Source organism: Accipiter gentilis, chromosome 25 (genome assembly GCF_929443795.1).
Source record: "Accipiter gentilis chromosome 25, bAccGen1.1, whole genome shotgun sequence".
Taxonomy (NCBI): domain Eukaryota; kingdom Metazoa; phylum Chordata; class Aves; order Accipitriformes; family Accipitridae; genus Astur; species Astur gentilis.
The window spans coordinates 7,094,402-7,118,556 of NC_064904.1; the positions used below are offsets into that span (position 1 = coordinate 7,094,402).

General features: G+C 42.5%; 1 protein-coding gene across 8 annotated transcripts in view; it reads right to left on the reverse strand.

Annotated features, from left to right (window-relative positions):
• SYNE3 (spectrin repeat containing nuclear envelope family member 3) overlaps positions 1–24,155 on the reverse strand; it is an 87,337-nt gene that overhangs the window by 32,433 nt on the left and 30,749 nt on the right. For all 8 annotated transcript variants that reach the window (XM_049828765.1, XM_049828771.1, XM_049828770.1 and 5 more), the window contains exons 2-10: positions 15,688–15,845; positions 12,574–12,746; positions 11,821–12,130; positions 6,714–6,875; positions 5,631–5,975; positions 4,322–4,458; positions 2,232–2,379; positions 1,293–1,475; positions 883–1,026 (exon numbers count right to left, since the gene is read on the reverse strand). In XM_049828765.1, the coding sequence (XP_049684722.1) occupies positions 883–1,026; positions 1,293–1,475; positions 2,232–2,379; positions 4,322–4,458; positions 5,631–5,975; positions 6,714–6,875; positions 11,821–12,130; positions 12,574–12,746; positions 15,688–15,845 (1,760 nt within the window). The remainder of the gene's footprint in view (positions 1–882; positions 1,027–1,292; positions 1,476–2,231; positions 2,380–4,321; positions 4,459–5,630; positions 5,976–6,713; positions 6,876–11,820; positions 12,131–12,573; positions 12,747–15,687; positions 15,846–24,155) is intronic.

Below are 24,155 nucleotides of genomic sequence, written 5' to 3' on the forward strand. Positions count from 1 at the left end.
TGAGGGAGAAAAAACCCCAAACCAAACAATCACTATCATTAATTTTTTTGATGTCTAGAAGTAAATGTTTCTGAAAGAAATGGTTGGATGTTCTTACATGCTACCACTTGATAACAAAGAAGACAAGCTGCTGAAAAGCTGCCAGAGGAGACATACTATAGTTAGCTAAGTACTGCAAAGGACTATGATGATAACACCTCTGTGGTCACCAAGGGTGAAGCGGCTGAATCACCATAGCTCACCATGGTGAAAAGAAAGAGTCACATCCCCTCTCTCTTCCCCTCCTGCTCTTCTCTTCCCTCTCCCAGCTATGTAGTCCCACTGCATGCCTTGAGCAGGCTCTACTGCATGTTGGACCCTTTGCTGAACCAGTTCCAAACACTAACCAAGTGGAAAGTGATCATCTTTTTCTGTTATTATTTTTTTCTTATCTCAGCCAGCTGAATTAGCCTGGGGAGTAAATCCAGCACATGTCAAAGCTGTGACAAGATAAAGAGCAGGAAAGGGGGGGTGCAGGAGGAGGTAGGACAATGGAAACTCCCTGCTTTTGGAGAGAGTTCAATTGGTTCAGGTTGTCTTGTGCAGTTTCACTCCTAGTGGGAAGTATCAGGATACATTTTCTTTAGCAATAAAACTACCCCAAGAAGGTGTGGCACCAACAGCTTCCAGCTGCTTGTTCCTTCCCTCAAGCCCAGTCTGCCAGTTCTTCAGCTGCATTGCTTCAATTTCATCTATTCCATGCTATAAACTGGACCAAATGAAATTATCCAACACACAATCAATTGAGGGGACAAGGTACTGAATTCCTAATGCTAATAAAATATGAACAAACAGGACCACAATTAACTGAGGATATCACGGTCAAACATTATTGTAATGTACCTGCAGTCTCTGGAGTTGTGTTTTTTTACCCAAGAGGTCAGGCCGTGGCTCCTTCTCTAGATCTAATTTGGCTTTGATGGCAGTTAATTTCTTCTGTAAAGGTGTGAAACCAGCGTCAAAGTCCTTATGTTGTGATATCAAATTCTAGATGAAGAAAGAAGAAAAAAGATCCAGCATTCAACAGATATCCCTTGGCATCATCTTTTGTCAATGTCCATTTCATACTCAGAACAAACACCAAGCTACACTATGCAACAAACCACAAATTTATTTGAATATTTGATCAACCTAGGAAAAGGGATTGGGCACAGCTGGCTAGTACTAAATTTTTATCTATAAAACTGGCTTAGTAAAAGATTGATCATTGCCTTTGTCACAGGCAAAGACTGTATATGGGCTTGAAAGCTTACCTGGAGTTTGCTCTTGCTTTGCAGCAGACTTTTATGTAGAATTTCTCTCTCCTTTGAAGCTTCAGCTACTTCCTGCAGGAAAGACTTTGCTTTGTCCTCACCAAGGACATTATTTAGCAAATCTTTCTTCAGCTGTAATGTCACCAACTTCTCTTTGAACTGGGAGCTTTCAGCTAGAGCAGCCTAAAGGAGAAAAATTCTTCCAGTGAAATCATACAAAAAAAATAAATAATCTTTTAACCATATTGTTCTCACACAAGTCACACAACAAAAGCAGTATGACAAATTCAGGTAAAAACAGCATGCTGGGCTGACAAGGGGTAACAGAAGGTACCTGGACAGTGCCCAGTTAAAGGAAAAGTCTTCCTGATAATGTTAGAAGCACCAGGACTGCATCCTTTTTGTGAACAGAAATAGAGGAAAGCTGTACTATGGAAAGAGTTGTCTGTGCAGAGAAGAGGCCTAAACAACCAACAGAAAGGACAGCTTGAATGCTCATCCTCAGGATAGTCAACATCCCTGTTCACAGACACATTTATTCTGGAGATCACAGGGATGACAAAGTAACAAACACACCTTGCTGGGCACACGCAGAAATCATGCATTATAATCCCATGACTATATTAATACACACTTCTTAACAAGAGTCCACAGATTTCCCATCTAGGGAGATCTTGGCTAATGCTAAACAATATTATCATCATTGTTAAAGATCTCTAGCACTTTAATTCAGCCTATTCAGTTGACAACTCCAGTTAACCCAATGGAGGGCAGAAAATAAGACATTCTGCAACAGCTAGATCTAAGTATTGACCTCCATACTGGGGGGTTTCCTGCCATACTGGAAAGGCCCTTCCAGCTGCTGCAGGCAGCTGCTGGCATAGCTTGGACAAACACAAACCAAGTATCAGGTTCTGAACTCGGTAACAGGTTTGCTACCTCTATGTGAGCCAGCGCTGGCTCTGGAGTCTCCAGGATGATCTGGATCGATGACTTCCACTGTTGAAATTCTTGCAGGGGATTTTGGAAGAGTCGCCTCAGTTGGGTTTCTGCATCAGCGCTCATTTTAGATGTCTTGCCTCTAACACTGCAAGGATAAAGTGACAGCCGAGAGAAGGATTACAAAGAAATCCAAGTCCAAACATCCTATTCATCAAGGCATGAATTAACACAATACTCGTGTGCAAACTGTATCCAACACAAAAGCCTCAGTCTTTTTTACTGTCTGAGTCTGGTGTTGCATACTGACAGCTGCTCAGAGACATCTGACAAAACTTTATTTAGATGCCGTAGACACATTTGTCTCTTGTGCAACTGTGTATCAGGAATTACTTTGCCTTTCTAGCAGCCAGCAGTCTCCCCTTGCATGTGATCTTTCTTGGCTTCTATCACCAGCATGATTTAACAAATCATATTATCACAGCAGTCGCCCTGACTGATTGGAGAAACAAGCCAAGAGTGTCTAGAATTTAACTGCAGTTGCCTGTATTGTTTTACATATTACTGAGTCTTTGTTCCTTTAAAAAATTACATTAAGAAATCTTTGGTCACACTATGTTACCTCCAAAAGAGGAAAATACATATTTTTTTCAGATATAAATTTATTTAATTTTGCAGAACTGCTTGTATTTATATTAACATACATAGGTGATTCTGATAAAAGCTTTCTATTTTTATATATATGTATACACATGCATGCATAGCTACATACGTGTGTATATATGTATTTAAAAAAAAATAAAATCAGCACACATTCATTAAATATCCAGGCTTCTCTTACAAAGGCTTATCCAAAATACAGCTGAGTAACAAGGCCTAGCAGTGACACACCCCATGCAGCTGCCTCTTGTTTTTCTCAGTTTTCCTGATCTCCCAGTTTGCAGAATCCTATTTGATATGGCAGAATGAAGCTCAAACTATATTTTCACATGGGAACAGTATCCTGCAAATTCACAAGACAGGCAGAAAAGAGCAATGCCAATCAAGATTAATACTGCCTTTCTATAAACCCAGAAACAATAATCTTACCTGTGTCACTGGGACGTTACGGAGCTAAACAAAGGCAAGCTTGCAGAGGCCAAAAGCTCCACAAATAGAAAGTTCTGACATTACATGTCCTTTGCCATTTGCTCTGCTGCCCCTGCCAGGCTCAGCCTGAAGCTGCCAGACTTCAGAAAGAAGATTTGGAAAGAAGCTGGCAAAAGAGCAGCTGCCATTTTCTACTCAGAGGCAAGTCCCCTGCCTTCTCTGCTTCTCTTTCAACATCGTTTACTTGTTAGTTTTTAAACTTAAATCCTTGCCCATAATGACCTATAACCCTTTCAGCAGGACAGCATACTGTGCACTGGACAGAGGAAAATAAGCTTGGATACAGTAAAAAAACTGACCTTTTTCCTTAAAGAAAAAAGATCCCTTCTTCTAGTTTGCAAAATTTGCTGCAGCTTCTTTACTTCCTGATTCCAGGCAGCCTGGAAACGGAAACACTGAGGTCTGGGGAGAGGCTAAACTTTCAGAGTTTCCAACCCAAGGCAAGTTGAAAACAGGAATCATGCATGTATGCCGCCAGGAGAAGGGGAATAAACTCTGCCAAATAATTGCTAAGGCTGGTGAGTCACAACAAACTCAGTAAGGGAGGGCCATAATTCTTCTGAACCGTTTACTACTACAGCTGCTGTCCTGATTTTCTAGTTGCTGTCATGAAAGGCAAGCAAAATACATAAATTATTATTATAAAATGCTAAGAAGATCAAATTAGCTGCCAACAATCTAATTTTCTTCAAACCATACACAACATTAACGATGTGAGATCACTGCTTGAAAACGGCCAGCAGCCTACAGCTCCTAGCAAATGGCTAAAATTACAGGTTTATTGAAATGTGGAGGCGGATGTAATTAGTAGAAACCTTTCTTTTCTACCCGTCACCTGCAATCAGATGGCATATCAGTTTTTTCTTAGGCCCTTGTCGATCCCTTCAATGCCAGAGAGAAGATGCCCCCTACCTCCCCAGCATAATCAGACTTCACACTACCTTTGATACTGCTGTATTGCAGAGACAACACTCTCAGCGTGTGGCTGCACATCTTGGGAAAACCGTAGCAGTTCTTTAAGCTGAGCCTTCAGCCTCTCAACCTTGGACTCTTCTGTAGCCAGAGCTGCTCTCGTTGCCTTAAACATAAAAATAATGAACAGATCACACCTTATGTAGTGTCTGGCACATGAAATGAAGATATAAGGCTGTCTCTCAGGGTATTCACAAGTCCCCTTTCTGCTGCCTTTTCCCCTGGTTGTAAGGAATATGGACTTCGCTAAGGCAGAAGAAAACATTCTCAGGAACAGTTTTGTTCCATCAGGCTTGTTTTCCTCTCCTCACACTGCGTAGCCTCTGTACCTGACATGCAGTGTTCACTGTTTGAACACAGTGAATCACAAACAGGCCCAGTTTCAATTCACTGATTGCAGTATATAACATGAGATGCATTTCTGGAGTGGTCTTAACTGCATCTGTTTGCATGAACAGATCTTTCTCAAAGACTCACATATACAGAATGTTAATTCTAGGGTGACGTAGGGAAACAAAACCAACAAAAAAACATGCAAATGTAGCTGGATTGAACCAGTCTGTATTTTGCGGATTCTTTTTGCATATACTTTTCCCAGCTAGTCCTGCTGAGCTCTAGACACACAAATAGCAATGAAAGGCATTTTGAGAAGAGATAATAAATGCAAAACCAGCCCTCAAAAGGAAATGAGTGATAAAGATTCTTATCCACTTTATGTGTGACAAACTTTTTGCACTCATTTTTGCAACAGATTGATTTTGGTGTAAATGCTGGATTGCTACAAACTTGGGACTTCTTAGGAATGAAGATGTCTCTGCTGGTAAAGGAATACAGGTACCCACGTTACACAGATGAAGGATATAATATAGAAATGGTCTTACCAAATACCCCAGAAATATATGTATTTGTGTGTGGGTAGGTATGTATGTATTTGTGTATATAGTAAGGCGTTATTTTCCTGTGTCTTTTTAAGTAGAGCAAATGGTGTTGTTTGCTCTGTATTGCGCTCTTTTTGCATATGGTCCCTTTGAACTCAAGACACAAACTCCAACATATCCTCCAACCCTGCTTCCTCTGTGTAGAGTGAGATAAAGGTTAGAATAGTTGATTCCATTGTTGCTATTCACATTTTCCTCAGTCTGTTTCATACACACTCATACTCTTTCCTTATCACCTTTAACCAATGGGACAGACACCTGTTGGATGTGACTATGCGTGTTCAATATACAACTGTGCTCGATCCTGCTGGTTTTAGGCATATAAAGGTTAACAACTTACATTGCATTTTCTCCACAGAGTTACAAACTCATCTTCAGTCTTTTCCCCTTCCCCAGGGTCCAGGTCATTTTCTAGTCTCTGTAGATCTTTTCTCAACTCCTGGACATCTGCTTCTAATTGTCTTGCTTGGGACTTATAGGCACTTTCTGACTGTTGGATCTTGAGCAATCTCTCCTCCTCCTCACTACTCAGCAGTTTCAACTTCTCCAAGGCTTTTTTTAGCTCTTCAAGTTCATCCTTCATTCTCTCAGCTCCAAGTGGGGAGGTATTCTGAATCACCTCTGCACACTGATTTTCAAGGTGCTTCCACTTCTTTCCACCACTCCTAATGTTTTTGGCAATTTCCTGCAGAAAGAAATTAAATAAAGATTAGCTGCAGGAATTGGAAGCTGGGGAGAAAGCTGCAAGCAGTAGGAAAAAAAGACCACCTCTCCTGGTTGTATATTTTGTTCTTCACTTCTCATTTCAAAGTATGTCTCTTTTCAAGTGACCAGAAGCCAGGGTTGGTCATTTGACTGCCTTTTGAGTAATACTAACTGCTGTGATTCTGAAAATACTGGCTTGGTTTTCATCAATATTTGTCACCTGAGGTCCCTGACAAAGAAAACAGGAGCTGCAGGCACTAAGAAATACTAATAGTCAGATCTCTGAGAGATTTAAAGCTAAACAGTTTAAGCAGTAGCACCAAAATATTGGATACTGTTCTCAGAACTGGTATTTTTATCACCAGTTTTAATCTCTCAAAACCTGTGAGCCTTCAGGCTCTATTTGGATCATGTTTACCATTCATTTAAACAAGTTTAAAGGGCAAGATTCTCAAAGAATCACATAACCATAGATCAGGCTTCAAGAAAAACAAAACAGACCAGCCTGTGACTCATTCTACAGTTGGAAGAACCATTATGTACTAATAGTTTTAGGACCTGATACAACTCTTCTACCCTAGCCCATGTTTCGATCACCACCTTGCTTTATTTGTGGAATTCTTTTCTCAAGTACACCCTTGTGTGGTTTGAGAAACATATACAGGCATGAAAAAACACACAATCCTAGCTCCTTGTTAGAATTATATTGTTTAAGGACCTTCAGTGCCTTTAACTTGTCCTCTGCTGAAGACTTGGTTGCTTCTCCAATGCAGCAGTTTAATCTTTCTGTCACACCGTTCAGCCACGATTGAAACTGGTTGACGTTAGCGCTGTACCGCTCATGTTCCTTGGTTATCTTTTCAAGCAGTTTCACTCTGCTCTGTAACAAGAGACATCAGAAGCCATAAGGACAGTGCTTATCTGGCTCTTTTTCCTTTACACTGTAACCCAGAATTTATAAACAAGAGTCCCTTTCTGTGAGCCCTGATAGCACTTGGCCTCCACAGGAATTCACTGTTCACCTCAAGAAACAGAACACAAAAGTACATCAAGGCTTGTCCCCATCTGGGTTGTGTTACAGGCTCTCAGTGGCTAGCCTCCGAGGAGAAAAACTGCAAGGTCCTCTCAGGTGAATTTCTAGCCTCTCCTTTCCAAAATTTCCTATTCTCTCATTAGAAAAAGGAACAAGATAGAAGTCCATTTCTGGTTTTCACTCTGGGAGACAAGCAGTTATCTTCTCCGTGAAGGTTAAAAATAAAAGATGAGCACACAACAGATTGACTTTGTCTATCTCTCAAAACGAGCATAAGAGAGACTGTGCTAGGGGCATGCAAATTGTTTTAAAGTGTTCATTGTTTAAGCAAGCTGTACAGAAACTGACCATCACCTTCAATCATATAGCCCAGGAACTTTCATACTTTTTCAATTAGCAGATCACAAACTATCCTGTGGTAGTATCACAGACCCTGCAAGCAAATTTAAGCCTATGGGAAGAAAGCTTCGTTTTCTGAGTTACTGTGTGAGCGCCCTATAACCGACAATCCCTGAACTTACAGGGGCCTGCACATCATGAGTTGCTCCCAACTGATTCAGTCTGGCACGCCTCACAAGAAGGCAGAGTCACATTTGCTCAGACTATCCTTGTTTGTCAGCTGAAGTTTAGGCCCTGCCAAAGGAAATTTTACACATATCACGAGGAATCCTGCTCTGTTGTTTCACTAGTATAATATGCAATTTAAGTATTATTTCCTACAAAATCAGACTGATGTTTTCTTGCCCTTCACCAGTTGGCATGGAGAGCAACTGAGGTATGCTATGGTTATATTAGAAAAAAAGTGTTCCTTGTGCAATCTATTCAGTGCTTGCAGCACCCTCGAAAGGCTTTGCTGTCACAGACAATGGGCTGAGTTTCATTTTGCATAATATGGGACACATCCCATGCCTCTGAGCAGAGCTTCATCCCAGCTGCCCTCCACAGACAGTAGGGTAATAGCTGCAATGGTGGGCAGAATTTCAAAGTACCCTCTGCATTTCCCTTGTCTCCATGAGGCTCTGGGTATGTCCCAACACCCGTCAACCTGCCTGAGGTGGCAGTGAGCCATCACCGTCCTGGCAGCCTTTCTCCAGCCAGGCCAGCAGAAGGGTGGCATAAGCATCAGTCACCATGGGATCTCCCGTGTGCTGTGGGGCGGTGATCCCTCTGGGACTTTGCCTTTCACCTTTGGGACAGGTTATGCCCACGGTGCAGTACAGCGCCACCACTCTCCAGGTGGCACCACACCAGTTTGTTTTCCACACTGCCACTGCAATCTCTGCTGACTTGTGCAAATCAAGAGTGACTCCCCTAAAGTTAGTTGACTTGCTTTGGGACAAAACAGGGACAGCTAAAGGACAACTGCTTCCCATGGATGATGAAATGCTGCCCACTTATTAGGACAGGACCTTTAATAGCACAACCTATGCAAACATGGGCTTGGATGAGACCAAAAAGCAGAATTATGACTGCAGACTTCTGTGGCCAAGAGGTATCCAGGAGAACACCTCACTTGTTTGCTAAAACCCCTTGCCTTCATTCTCAAATCTGCATAGGCGCATACAGGTTAAACGATTCTCACCTTGACCTTAGGGACTTGAAGAATGCAATCTTATAGCAGTGTAAGTGGACTAAACATTGAAATGATACAAGTCATCCCAAGCTTCTTGATTCCAGGGAATTAGGCTAATTTGTCACACTGACAGAAGCTCCAAAGGGAGCAAGTCAGAATAACAAAGCGAAGCTATTATTAAACTAGAAAGTCTTACGCTAATATACAGAAGGTTAAAAAGGAAGTTGAAATGACCCGCCCCCAGCCAAGCTATTCAGCCAAAACAAAGGAACGCACAGTTTGGATACTCCTGCTGCTCTGTGAGGTCAAGGAAGAGATGCCATGGGTCTGGACAGGCTGTGCTAGCTGTCAAACAAAAGGCTTACAAAGAGCTGGCTGAGCGCTCCCCCAAGGGGTTAGGCAAGGAAACTTTCTAATGATGGAAAATACGGTATCACTTGCTTCTGTTAGGTTAGCTGTTCAGGGAGCAGGACAGCGTTAAAATCAATCTCCACGTGCACTTGGTTAAAGTGAGGAGACGTTAAGCAAGAACATGGCCCTGGAAAGAGTGAGAGCACTGACAGGAAAAGAACAGGTTTGCCATGGGCTGCAGAGTAAGAGATAGGTCTGGGCAGGATATGCCAAGCCCTGGGTACTCAAAGAGGCATAGGAAACCCTCTCCTCTAAGCTCCCCTCACAGTCAGCAAAGGCAAATGAGTTTCCTCTGGAAGGCAATCGAGCACATGAAGGAAGTTCCTGCTTTAAGTCCCTCTGTGGCATCTCAAGTAGAGTACAGGAAGTTCCTGTAGCCTCTCCTGGCGCTTTTAGTCTTAGCTCTAGGGTATGTGAGGGTTGGCATTATAAATATTTCGGTTTCAGTTAACAGAGACAACATGGACTGAAATTCACCTGATGTGCTCCGACATATTTAGTGTATTTGACTAAATATCAACATACCGTGCATCGTAACTTTTCTTACCATCTTCAGTCATCATTTATGCTAAAACCCACAACCATCTACCTCTGTATATTGGTATTTTACTAGGCAAGGGAAAGCATGTAGGAAATGGCTGCCACATCTAAAAATATTCCTGTCAGTGTAATTAAAAGAAAATAGTGTACTTTTAAAACGTGGGACACGTTAGCACAGGAAAGAAAAAAACCCCACCATTTGCTCATACCAGAGAAGCAATGTCACAGGCAAACCATTTAAGATACACTGTCCAAGAGTTTGCCTTCTGATAGAGCTGGACAACTGCACGGGATCTAAAAATGCTCTTCAAACACAAGTGTAATCTACAAACACCAGCCAGCCTCCTCTGGGAGGCAGCTCAGGCATGCAGCTGGCATCTGCAAGTCACATTCAGCCTGGCCTCTCATCATGTGAGGGGCCAGAGCAATCCCCTTACAACTCCCGCGTCTCTTTCATTCATTCCTCCCTCCTGTTGGAAGAGGTGGCAGGGTTTCTCTAACTAGTATTACACTTTCCATCATGATTCCCAAGGTGCCTGTAACCTTGGCATTAGCTAATGAACTCTGCGTTTACTTTAGTTGCAAAATCCAAGGCTTCCCAACTTCCTTCTTTGTTCCACATCTCCTGAACGAGGGATTTCTTAGCTGCATTCTCTCACTCCATCCTTCTATGAAATGTGGTATTTGTAACCAATGCCAAAGAAAAGATCTTTCTAGCATTTCAGTTGGCTGGAGACATAAAGACATATTTTGCCTAAGTACTATGAGCCACTTCCTGATCTCTTTTACACCAGCATGTATCCAAGTGAGTTAGAGAAATTAGAGTACGTAAAACCAGTCTGAGAGAGGTCCCATTCTGGCTTTGAGTATTCAAATTACTTGTTTCAAAGAACTGCCTTTTTAAAATAGCTAATGACTGCCTCCTGCTTCAAAACCAAAGAAAAATCTTGGTTAGAAGGGAGTGAATGAGAATGTCAAATGTCTGTTGGTAGCTTTACAGCCTCTCTATGGCAGCTGCAGTTACAGAATTTCCAAACATACTTTGGTTTTTGGAGACACTTATTAGCAGTAGTTTTATCTTTATGGCTAAAAAAATATCTGAATTTCATGCTCACAAATGGTGCCACCTTGGGGTTTTTTTTGTTGTTTTGGGGTTCGGGGCATTTTTTTTTAAAATGGAAAAAGTATCTGTAGAGCAAGCAGAGCAATGGCATGAGCATCCCAGTGTTGCTGTTCCAGTGTGATCTTAAGTTAGCTTTGTACAACATCACCCAGGGAGGCTCCAGTTCTGGACTGCGGTGTAGGTATGGGAACAAATAGAAGGCAACATTATGACAGAGGCTGATAGCAGAACCAATGTAATGAAAATTATTTGTATTTGCACCAGGTAATTCCAGCCTATGGAGCTCCTGGAAGCCACTGTGAGACAAAGACTGGATTTTAATCTCTATATGCTTGGGAAAGATGTGTCTATATATATTTCAAATATCCCTTTGAGTGCTTCTATTGACATAGGCTAGTAAGAAACTGCATTCTTTTCCCCTTCAGCCATGCCACAGGGCCCAATCCTGTCTTTACCTGAGTTTTAGAAGTGAAAAGTATAAACCTTATCTGAAATCTTTACCTGGGAATAGGGTCAAAGGAAATCACTGGCATTGAAAGATGAACTAAGATGTCCTACACGAGCCTATCTAACAACTGTTCAAGCTGGAAGATCAGCATCAGGCAAGAATTCGTATCTGTGTGCAGTGAAAATCTTTCAGGTACTGGAACTGGCTAGTTGAGCTCAGCGCTGGGCCACAGCTGACTCTCACCCCCATGTTTCCCAGTACTGCAGGCAGGGAGTGCAGCTCTGGATCTGGACAAACGCTACTTCCTCCAACAAGGGTGCATGCATGTAATATTCCCTGGCTCTGGGAATGGGCACTTTGCATCTGGTTATACAAGGATCACTAATGTGCTGAAAGACAAGGAACAATTCAAGCTTTATATAGAGATGACCTAAACCAATATTCACTAGGTCACAGCAAGCAGTTTGCAGTTACTTTACAACAACATACTATAAAGCACAGTGTAAGAGCATCCCAATTAACAGCTTATCTCGGGACATGATGACTGTTGCCAACAGTCCACTGACTGAAAGAATGGGTCCTCAGCTCTGTTTCTTTTTGCAGTCCTACCAGGTAAGGCCCACCACTAAAGAAGCAGATAGCAAACAATACTGTATATTGGTGAAATCTGAACACCTCCCATTCTTTATAGGTGTACCTGAGCTTCTTCCCTGATTCCTTCATATTCCACCCTCATTTTCTTCTGCACATCCTCATCAACGCTGGGGTCACCTATCCTGCTGAACAAGGAAGCAGCTTCTTCTAGCAGCCTTTCCAGCAGGACTGACTGATTTAAGACATCATTCAGCAGAACCTGAGCATGGCTCAGCTGCCACTGCTTCTCCTTTAAACCAAGCTGCAACTCAATGTCAGGCTCCAAGGTCACCCTCATGTTGTGAATCCACGCGTAAAACTCATCTTGGGCTTTCAGGTACTCACTCCAGTGCAGCCAGACCCACTCAATACGGCTGTTGGGGAGAGCAAGAGAGATGAGTTAGATGAAATTATGATGGGAGCAGTGGAGACTGGCAAGCTCAAAAGCCTTCAAAGCAAAGGACAAGGTTCTCAGCAATTTTAAGCTGCTCTGACTTCAGAGGGTCCGGATTCACTTCCCAGGTCCTCCCTGCTCTGGGGAGGAAATATTCTGTACAATGTCCTTGTGCCTGGCCAAACTCATCATTCCAGACCATGAGGTGGGTGGGGCTGTGAAGGCAGAGAGCACTGAGGTCCCACGGACCCTCTCTCCCCACACAATCCCCGACATGGATTTATGGGACTGGGATTAGCAATGATTGCTATCTACAATCCAGGCAGCAGAGAGAGGCAGGAAACACTTCATGAAAGCACTGGATGAGACAACTGCCTTAACACACCAAATAGCAGTCTTGTGCAAAAAGTACATTTGTCTTACCTGTGACAGTGAGTAATGTATATGGCTGTCTCTTCCCACAAGGCTTTAATGTCTTTCAGTTTAGATAGTACCTCATGCTTCTTATCCTCACTGATGCTGCGAAGAGCAGCATCTGCCTTCACAAGAATCAAGTCCATTTTCAAGCTGCCTTCTGGTTCCAGCGCACGTATTTTCTATGAGAAAAACAAATGAGACTGAAAGCATGAAAAGAAAGCAAGTATAATTGATGAAATTTAAACTTTGTTTTTACCCAGGAATCATGAAGTCCCTTCTGCAAAGCTTCTCCTAGTAGGAAAATATGAACTTTTCTTCAGATTTGTTTATTCTTAAACAACCTAAAGGACTGAATTTAACTGAAAACCACATAGCAGTTGAAAAACATTTAAGTTAGCTACAAAAACCAGATCATCTTCTATCAAATATCTGAGGCTGTGTTTCCACTGCTGTTATAAAGTTATAGCACTACATTGCCACATGCCAGTTGCTCTCACCACCTGCCAAAGAGCGTAGAGGCAATCTCCACAGGGTACACCGCACCATCTCAATTTTAAGCTCTGCTATAAGAAATTATGAAGCATATTAAAAAGGCTTCCTACTGCAAATAAAAGTTGACTCAGAAAACAAGCCAAGAGAAATTAACTAGTGGAATTTTCTGCTTGCTACCAAATTTTGCTTTGACCCTAAATTGGTAAGTTATGAATTGGTGAAAACATGTATCTTGCACAAATCAGAATGCCAGGAACTGAAAGTTAAGCCATCTAATTTTAAGTAGGCTCTCTTCCTCTACCCAGAGATGGAAAATCAGCACAAGTTCTATATAATGTAACAGAATAATTACGTCCCAATTTGGATGTCAGCTTTCAGCATCACTTTATCCAAACTTATGATACCACCCGATTAGCCTTTCTTGCTGTTATTCCACAAACTCCTGGCAAACTGCAGGCTTTCAAGTTTCAAGGAAAAGGCTTCTATAATGAAAACACTGAGAGGTTCAGAATCAGCAACTACTTTTGGACAGATTAGGCCTGGCGGATTTGTTCAAAAAAATCACAGCAATTATTGCAAAGGTGAGACCAAATCACAGGCCTTTGGATTTCCAGTCTCACATTCTGGGAAAAAGACTGTTCTTTTGGCATGTACACAGCACATCTGCATGTGATGTAATAACAGGTGTGGGGCAAACTATCTGCTATAAAAAGTGTGATTAAAAGAATCTAGGAAAGCAGGGCAAAGGGTAGGGCAGAGAGAAAAAATAAAAGCCATAGCTATCACCTGACAGGAAAAATTTAAGAGTAAAGCTGTATTCTAAGCCTGACATTTTTCCAGCAAGTGAAAGCAAACAACAGCTACAGAGAAAGCAGTGGCGGTACAGGCATTTTTCTTCTTCAAATCTGTTTTTTAAATGATTGGTATCTTTGGCTGGCATTTTGATTAACAAATTAACAGAAAATAAACCACAGGAAGGAAGCATGAAAAAAGGGCAAGCCAGATGCAAAAGAGCAGCTGAAAAATAATCACTGGATTTGAAAACAGCCAATAGATGAAGCAGCAAGTATATCACAAGGACATTTGAACTGGACATGGAAGCCAGGCACAGAAAGGAGGCAGGATGAGGGAGCAGGAGGTGAATAAGGTACACACAGGAGGAGAGAACAGACACTTGTTATTCTTTAGAATGATGAGTTTCCAATGTCTGAATTGAAAAAATCTTCTAACATCATTTTTTGCATGTTATAGACCTCCTCCAAAGCCCACAGAAGTCAACAAGCTTCAGTTCAGGCCATATTAAATCACCACAAACCTCTAAACCTTACATCTTGTTATCTCTGCCATGAATGCACTTCCTTTACCAAACTACCACTCCCCCTACTGAAGTTTCTGTGTTTCTTGCATGTTTTTTTGAGACTGTACATATCATAGTTTCCCAGACAAAAGGAAAGGGTGAAAATAATTGAAGGGCAGAAATAAATCTATAGGCCAAGAGAAAATACTTCAGATTTTCATGACTGACATGCAACTCCAGCTATCATCCATCATGCCATGAGCAGTCTCTATATTATGCCAGAGCCAAGATCCAGCCTCCAATGGGCCACAGTTAAGGAAAAAGGCTGAAGACATTGCTGTACCATCATGTAAACTACCTTGTTCTCCATGTAAGCCTGCAATGTTTTTTTGGGGTTTTTTTGAGTTGTTAAACTTTAGAAAAGGCAGTCCAAACATGAGTAGACACACAAAAAGAAAGACATTTGGGAAAATAATGATGGGAAAGATTTGGCTATATAAAGAACAGACTAGTTGGAATTAAAGATAATACAATTATAAAAATAGTTTCAATGTTAATCATAGAAATACCACCAATCCCTCTAATCATGAATGGTAGAGATGCGACAAACAGCTGTGTTTCATTCTCTGAGATTACAAGAGCAAGATAACAGCTAGCGAAACTGAAGTTAATTAATGTGAAATCACAGTAAGAGAGCAGGCACAATCTGCAACAGGATCTCTGTGAGAAGAGTTATACAAGACATTAAGTAAGACCAGAAAAAAATTAAAACATTTACCTTTTCATTAGCCAGATTACAAAGGGGAGCTGTAAATTCTCTTAGCATCAGTGTTTATGGAAAAGGACAAGGGGATTACTCTGAAACAGCCCATTACTAGGACACTGCAATCTTTCTCTGTCAGTGCCGGAGTTCTGCAGGAGATGGAACACTAATGTGATCTGACTCTCTCGTACTACATGCTGGGCTTCTGCAAATCACTATCTGGTAACTGCAAGCAGGGACTCAATTGTTTCAGGTTTGAGCATGCTCATAGGAGAGTTTAAACACTTTAGCCTGCCAAACCTGCTGCTAGTCTTCCAAATCAATCTGAAAAGCTTGAAAGCCTTTGATATCAAATTGCCATCCTCTCCTTCTATGTCTGTAAACATTTTGCAGGTGGAAAAACTAGGAAGAATACTGATGTAAACCCATCCACACAGGACCAATATTCCAGCAAGCAGGGGCAGCTGACAGTTTCCTAATGGAAAACTCCAGAGCTCACAGCAATAACTGCTGTAACAATTGCAGCAGTGACAGCCACCCCTGAACTGCTACATCACTCTTCCCTTACCTCAGTCTCTCTCAGTCTGGCTTCTAGGGCAGATCGAGGTCCCTTGGTGTTGTCATTGATCCTCAGTCTCTCTTGGATGGCCTTCATCCAAGCTTCTGCATTCTCCACACTACTGTCAAATTCATCCTGTAGCTGCTGAGTCATTGCATTCGAAGAAGCTGAAAGCATAAGAAACAGGGAAGTAGGTAGGTTTTAGTTAAGACCTAAACAGGAATGCATTCAAGGCAATCTAAAGGAGCAAGGGAGAAAAGCTAATGATGTTGTGGCTTTCCTTTTTAACGATAATACCAAAAAATGTAGCAGTATCATGAGTCAGTTGAGCACAGAAAACATATTCACAGTGCAGCTTTCCCAAATGAAAATATACCAGGAAACAAAAAGAAGGTGGGGAACTGTGGGACGGTCCATTACAGTAAACAGATTTAATTCAAAGCTTTCAAATTAGATTAATCTGGTGTTTGTGGTGTATTCCAGACTGGCTACACCAATCACAAACACTTTCTGTTTCTTCGCAGAGCCTAGTTAGTACAAAACTCTCCCTATGCCCTTCCAGGATCATGTACTGAGCACCAAGCACCAGACTAGCAGAGCACTTCAGTACATACTTCATTTAGAGGTATATAAACCCTTTACAGCTGGTGAGTTCAGGATCAGATGCTTAGGCCCTCAGTTAACTTGTTCTGCTGAGACCATGGAGAGGTTATCCAAATGCACATGCAGTGAGTCTGGGATACAGAGACAACAGGAATTGGCCAGCAACTGTCAAGACAAACTACTCATAAGCCATCACATGGGAATATCAACACTGATGGATTTCTTCTTTTGCCACCTCTTTTATTCCATACCAGGCTTCAAGTTTTTAATTTCCCCTCCCTCTCTCTTGTTGCCCCCTCCCAATCAGCAGGAGGGTATGATGGTTGGTTGCTCTTTTGATGTGCCCTTGTGTCTTCTCTGTTCAGAGCATAAGCTCTCTGCTGCTCAGATGGCCTCCTTTGTGCCTGTACAATAGAGGAAAGCCATCCTATGCTCACCCTTAGGCACTGCTGTACTAACTTGACTAATAAGGATGAACCATAACAAAGCCCCCTGTAGGTCAGCTCTGCTGCTGAAGTGAACAGAAAGATAGCTATTGACATTAAATGGGTTTGGATCACATCCTGCAACTACTGCCAGCCAAGCAGTCAGTGTCTCTTGTGAATTAAAATATTCCTCCTCTTTGTTATTCATCACTGAAATATTTTTGCAGCACGAAGTTTGAGGCTTAATTACTGAACCCAAGTTTGTTGCACAGAACTCAGTTCCACAGCAGCACCCTCAGTTTCCATGAAACAAGTCATGTGGAAGAAAGTGCTTGGTGCGAGAAGCAGAGCACGGCTCTTGGGGAAGCTGGACCAGTGGTGTTTTGTAACCACTTTAACTCTTGGCAGCTTAGTGTTTACAAAGGGAGAGCCATCCTTCTTCTGCTCACTGGCAGAAAGCTCCCCACCATCCTGTCAATGTTCCTGTTCACGAGGTAAAAGGATTTATGCAATATTAGATGTCCTCCCCTGTAGCTCCCACTGCATTTTCTTCCACATTAGACCAGAGGAAACAAGACATTAGTGTTCACAACACTGTTGTCTGGCAACAGAAACAGTCTAAATTGTTGCTTCCCAGCCTTCAGCGGGCTTTATGCCCAACAGGTCCCAGAAGAGAGTGAGAGAACTGCACCTACGGAGCAGCTACTGTACTACCCACAGGGATTACTGGAGCAGAGGATGGGTTAGACCTCCCTGTGCAGACAAGTGGAGCTGCATTTGCATGGAAGATGGAATTCCTCCCTAAGTGAGAGATGTCAGACAGGGCAGAATCCAAAACTGTAACCCTCAGAGCTAGAAGGCAGTTTAAAAAAGTGTGACCTCACCTTGAAAAGATTAAAGAATAGAACAGGATGTACTGGATTTAGTGAGGGTGGTGTGGCACAGGGCAGCTACTCCCTCTCTCAAATATAAAAAATATGACAGGATATATAATTAAAGCTAAAATCATTGACTTGCATCACAAGAGTCTTAAGGATGAAGCTAGCTAAAGGGGTAATGTTATTCTCAGTGGATTGCTAGATAGCTCTGTCCTTCAACTATGACTGGTCCAGAACTGACGTTTCTGAACGATAATAACCCAACTCTCAGAAAAGAGTACACATTTTTCTGTACCTGACTGATCAACTCATTTTCACATTAACATTTCTCATTGTATCTGCCAGTTGTAGAGGGACTGTCCCCTAAAACCTCCCTTGTTACATACATACATTTCTAGGCAAATAATTTCTGAATGCATGAGTGTAAGCTGTGGTGATTCCAGTTATGCTGTTGTGAAACAAAAACTCACGGTACATTTGCTGGATAGACTCTGATGAGGAGCGGCATTCATTTCCTAGGAGAGGTGTCTATTCCTGGCAACATCCATATCAAATTTAAAATTGGCTTCAGGACTCCAGTCATGGAGTAGCCAATACAGGACATTACGTTATCCCAGTCCTATTTCTTACAAGAAGTAGAGGGCAATGAAACATGGTTAAGAAGCAGCGGAAAACCTACTGTCATCTAACATGAAGAAAACCCCACTCACATTCTGCCCTCATGCCGCTTTCCTCTAAGCACAAGGATTTTCTGTCCAAACCTACAGATACAGAGACCCCCATCCCACATACAGGTGTTCCATGTAAGCAGCCAATGCAGGAAGCCATGAAAAATGTTATTTCAATGTTAAGATCACCAGTTTGCAATGGAAGATAAATACTTTGCTACTCCATCTGCCTGCATAACATCATTGACTCTTTTTGACCAAGTAATTCCTACACCTAGCACCATAAAGATGATTAAATCTGGCATGGACTCTGACCCAATGCCCAGGCAGATTTCATGGTAGTTACGACCTGCATGTCAGGTAGCAATACCTGACATGGATCTGGGCTGCCTCTTGAGACTGACTGTGTCCTGTCCTCCCTCCTTCCTCCACGCCAGGCAGCCAGACCCTGACTGAAGCAATCAGCTGCAGTGTCCTGGAGTTTTTTGTTCTGGAACCCGCTCACCCTTCCCAGGCACTAAAGGCATGGGTTGATATCTGCAAGGAAAAAGTATGTTTTCTGACTTATTGTCTGCTTGGGAGGAAGAACAGCTGTTGACCATCTGAAATTTAGCAATATCTGTAATTTCTCTGCAAACGCTCCTAAAGCTGGGATAAATTATTATTGGATAAGTTTTAATGAATCAACAGTATCTAGCCCATTTCTGCTGCATCATTGGGTCTAAATGACTGAGCAATACTGGACATGAAATACAGGGCTGGGATCAGTACAAGAAATACAAAGGAGACATAGCAGCTCCTGGAACAGACCCGAGCTGTTCAGCTGTGCAAAGCCAGCATTCACAGACCAACCTGCAGCAGCAGCAGACCATTAGGGCCACTCGTACCGTCATGCGACAGCCCCTGTCCCAGGCCACAGGCTCAGTCGCTAGGACCCACTGTGCCACGAAAAGCCTCCCCTTAATCACAGGTGCGATCCTCTGAGCAATTTGTACAACATTATTCTTATCATAGTCATTTTCACATGCATGTAGCTGTTCCAAACAGCTTTTCATTTTAATGCCACTTGAATCAGAATATTAATTCATACCATGGAAGGCATATTTATACTGCAGAAAGCGTTTAGCATCTCTATACATATGTTACTAAGGGAGGGTAATAACTACACCTAAGAAATTCTGGCATAGATAATGAGATGCTGAGCAAAACCAAGTTTTATTTGCCCAAATGCAATAACACAGTTACTTATCAGAAGTAAGGAAGAAGCATATTTCAGGGTGCTGAACATAACTGACTCAGGACAGCTCCTGCAGCATGTCCAGAGGTTATAAAAAGCACGTCTCAGGAACAGGAAAATGTGAGACACAGATAAGCTCCAGAATCCTTTAGCTGAACTTCTCCCACAACACTGGTCTTCCTACCTCATCTGAATCAAACCTCCATGGCCCCCAACACAGTGGTTGGCCGTGTCTGAGTAGGCACACGTGTTTCAGTGCCACAGAGGGCACGATGCCTCAGCCCTTGCCCCGTTGCTCTGCCAGACCCACTGCACACCCACAGCACGAGCAGGGCTTGTACTGGGCCGCCTGCGGCTTGGCTACCACACACGGGACATCTGTACCTTTGGTAGAGGGAAAGGTGAACTCCTGTGGCAACACACCCCCATCTCAAGCCAGCATCACTCCGCTCCCCCTCTCTCATCCAGGCACAAAGCCATTTAGCAAGGAGGGAGGTGGGAGGACTGTAACCCACCACCTGTTCCCAAGCTCCCTGAGGAGAAGGGGCAGCTGGCAGGGTGCTGGGGACACATGCACTGCTCCCCTAGCTTGCCCACGAGCCGCAGGCTGAATACCCCAACATGAATTAATGAGACCCAAAGCAACAGCAGCTGGGTTTTGCTTATAAAATCTGCTCAGCTCCTGAGCTGTGCCTCATCTGTGTTGGGCTGGGCTGAAGAGGTACAGAGGCAGCCTTGTATCAGCTGCGGTCTTGGAGCCACCCCACTGAAAGAACGGATAAATTAATTAGCTGACTTCTCTGCATTATAGCTCTTGGAGCCACTACATGGTAGCAGCACCACTGAGGGACATGGAGGTCCCTGGGTCTCCACGGCAGACCCTGACACAGTGAAAAGCACAGGTCATCCTCTACGTGATCCACTAGCACTCACAGGGCCAAATTTCTGCAAGCACTTCTTCCTCAAGTACAGCTACTTCAGCAATCTTTCTAGTGCATCTAATAACTCTCACAAGGGTATTGCGAGATTTACTTATTTAATATTTTTAATGCACTACTGAGAGCTTTTAAAGGTATTTTGCAAGTGCAGTGTCTTTTTGTTAGAATTATCCTATTATTTTGCAATGTTTCCTAACATACTATTTTATCTCTGCCAAGTCATGCTGCTTTTTTTTTTTAAAAAAAACAACAAACTTCTTAAAACATTTCTCACAACCACTCCCATTTTACACATTCTTTTAAACCCTACATTTACAGAACACAGGCTTTTAAATGGCTTCAATATGTCTTGGAATCCTATATCCACGTACTACTTGAATAGTTTCCAGAACCCAGTTCTTACAAAAATAAAAGTACAAAACATGCTCCAGGAAATTCAAATCACTCACCATTAGGGAAACCGTTTTCCGATTATGGAAATACTTCAAACTTTTCATAACCCTTTCCATTTGGTTCTGGGATTGAATGTGAAAAAAAAAGATTTTTAAAAAACCCACTGGACTGTGTCAAATTTTATACAAATGCATGAGTGTGGAAGCAATTTTGGTTCTGGGAATTGTATATGGGATAATTTAATAACTTTTCACCTTCCCTTGATACGGTAAAGAGAGCTCTGACCTGTCTGCTTCAGGCTGGAGCAGAGGGTCAGTCGTTGGCACAGATCACAGGGAGGCGAAGCACTGACCGTTGTCTTTCCAAAGCTGAATATTCTTGGTCTACTCCAGGAGGAGCTATTTTGCATCACGTTATTAGCCGATGCTTTACCAGGCGAGGGACTGAAAGCCTCCGGGGTAGCCACACCCACGTAGAGCTGAATTAAACTGCCTGAGTAGGTGCAGAAGCCCTCAAGGTTTCAAATAAAAGGTGTCGTTACTTCCAGCATAGTCTTTTAGAGGCTCAACATATTAATTCTATCACCTTGGCCATCTTCCAACAGAGCCCTTTCCTGTGCTATTTGCAGTGAATGTTTATGACAGTCAGCGATTGTTTGCCCTAATTTTTGAGCTAGAGAATAAATAGTTTTTTGGTATAAACACACCCATATCCTAGTTACAAGCATTCCCTTCAACCAAGGAATGCGAACATCATGAGTACATACAGCACTCGTGCATATCATAACCATTTCCCTTCCATTACAAAACCATTCATAGGAAGCCTATGGCTAATGCAAGACGTTCTGCCACGACATGATCACACCTGACAATTTTCTATTTGATACAAAAACCTGAAAAGCAGAGACGTGTTCTGCGCAAGCTAACTCTCAAAAAAGCCTAATTTTTTTCAATCATTTCTTTAAAGATTAATTTCAGACTTTGGTGACAGCCAGTGCAAATGGCCTATCTTTTTGTTTTCTAAGACTGCTGTGGAAAATATGTAATTCCCAGGTCTAAAAAGCCATTTCCTAAAAAAAGGGATTGACATTTTAAAATAGTTCTATACCTGAATGGAATCATCATGTGCAAGTAAGGCAGAGTTGGGTCCTGGGGCTATCTTCCCTTTTAGTATCAGGAATGACAATCAGTAGATCTGACCACAGCACTTTTCTATTTCAATCTTCAAGTCATTTGGAAGTATAGGTGAGGACTCTATTAGAAATGTATCCCCACTCCATACACTCCACACACACAGCTGGTCTATCATGATTCAATTAGGTAAGTAAAATGCAGCTTTTAGTACTGATCCAGAATTCCTTTTTACCACCAAGGAGACAGAGTATCTATATTAGTTATCTGTCTGATTTAGATTTTGATCTTCTATCCCCACATTATTGAGGTATTAAACAATCTTTAGAGCATTTATTCACTCAGCCCCCCTGGGGAGTAAGGCTATCTCTAACCCCTTTATAGATTAACACCTCATCTTCAAAGGCACTTTGTTTCTTGCCTCTAGGCAAGAAGGAAATACTTGAAAGGACAAGAACAAAATTGATAATTCAGTTAATAAACACTGCAGAGATTGATTTTCAACCTTTTCTAATATGTACCCTTTCAAGTATATCTGCAGAGATGCAGATCTCTGTTTAGTGACTTTAGACTTAATGACAAGAGACTTCCTTTTCCTAATTACCATTCACAGACTCTTTAGCCTGGGAAATCACAGGTTAAACACCTCTGCTCTACAACTTCAGCAGAGATTCTTCAGGTCCAGGGAATCAGCTTCAGAAATTGGCCCAGAAAGGTACCTGTGGGCTTACCAGCAATCTAGAGCTTGCGAACTTGTCCCCAGCTGCTGAAGTAGGCTAGGTTTCAGCTTTGCTCAGCTCCCTAAGAGTTTTACCATCAGTCAGCCAATGAAAAAGCACTGCAAGCCAATGGCGCATTAGTCTCACAGTCTCTGGAGGCTAGAATTTATGTATTTAATTATCTCCCACTTGTCCTCCACAGACTGGATGATGCCTCAGTACCGGGTGCCAGTCACAGCACTGATACACTGACTAATAAACCTCTGAGGTATCTGCCTCTTGGCTAGAGACCAGTGAATAATTCAGAGTGAATAATGTATCTGATAAATCGTTCCTCTTTTGCTGGTCATAAATTGTGTACAGACAATCTCATTTTCTCAAAGGTGTGGTTATTCCTAACTATTTGCCAAATATATTCTGCAAATTAGTTTTGATCTGTAGACTATCCCCAAGTAATTCTTCCTTGAGATTCTTAATACCCCAGCTGCGCTGCTTAATTTTGGTTTGGCATCACAACCCTAGTAAGAAATTGTCCATCTTCCCCGGCTGGCTGGCAGCAGCTCTTCTCGTTTGTGTGCAGTTTGTCACACCATGACTCCCGAGGGCCATTTTCATAATCAGGACCCCAATGTGTTAATCTGCGTACAAAGAGTGCACTTTCACAGCACCTTGCGGTGAGCAGAAGTGCCCTACAGTTAAAAGGATAATACCTCTGTCCCAAAGAGATTACAGACAGCATGTCAGAAGGGTTCAGCAATGAAAGCAAGGCGTCAGTGTGCACTTAGGGACACGGAGAGGTGGAATGCAGAAAGGGCCGTTAGAGACCGCAGCTGCATTTCCAGTGCTCTGTGCAAGCTGTGGGGGTTCCACCACCCATGTCCTCCGCCCACCCCCTGAAGCCAGAGATACTAAGAGATCCTCAAGCCCTGCTAAAGCACGTGGTGTCAGCTTCGTGTCTGCAAACACGCTGGGACTCAGAAGTGTGTCTCTCACCAGGAGAGAGGATTCATGGCAATGGACCTCAGGCTGTCGGTGGGACACCTTGAGCTAGAAGCTCTGTGATTCCCTGGGGAGTCAGTGCAAGAGAGGGGCACTTCCAAGCAAGGATCCATGCCAGAGGTGGGACAATGTGCCTTCCGCAGGAATCTCATGTCCTGAAGAGGCCTACAATTGTAATGTGGGTGCTCAGGGCTATGGGATGTCAATCTGTCTCAAAGTCTGCATCCTTCCCTCTTCCACATACTTTCCTCTTCCACATTGCTGTTTCCACATTTGGATCCAGGGGTTTTTTGCACATACAATTTTCCCCCCCCTTACAAAACCAGTGTTAAAATCTCATTTGACCATCAGTCAAATGCCTCTGCCTCTGAGTGAGCAACGGTGTACAACCTGGGAGCGCTAAGCACACAGCTTTTAAACTAATAAACCTTTTAAGTCAAGTATTTACTAGAAATATTTGTTAGAAATAAAGTCACTTGCAAGTACT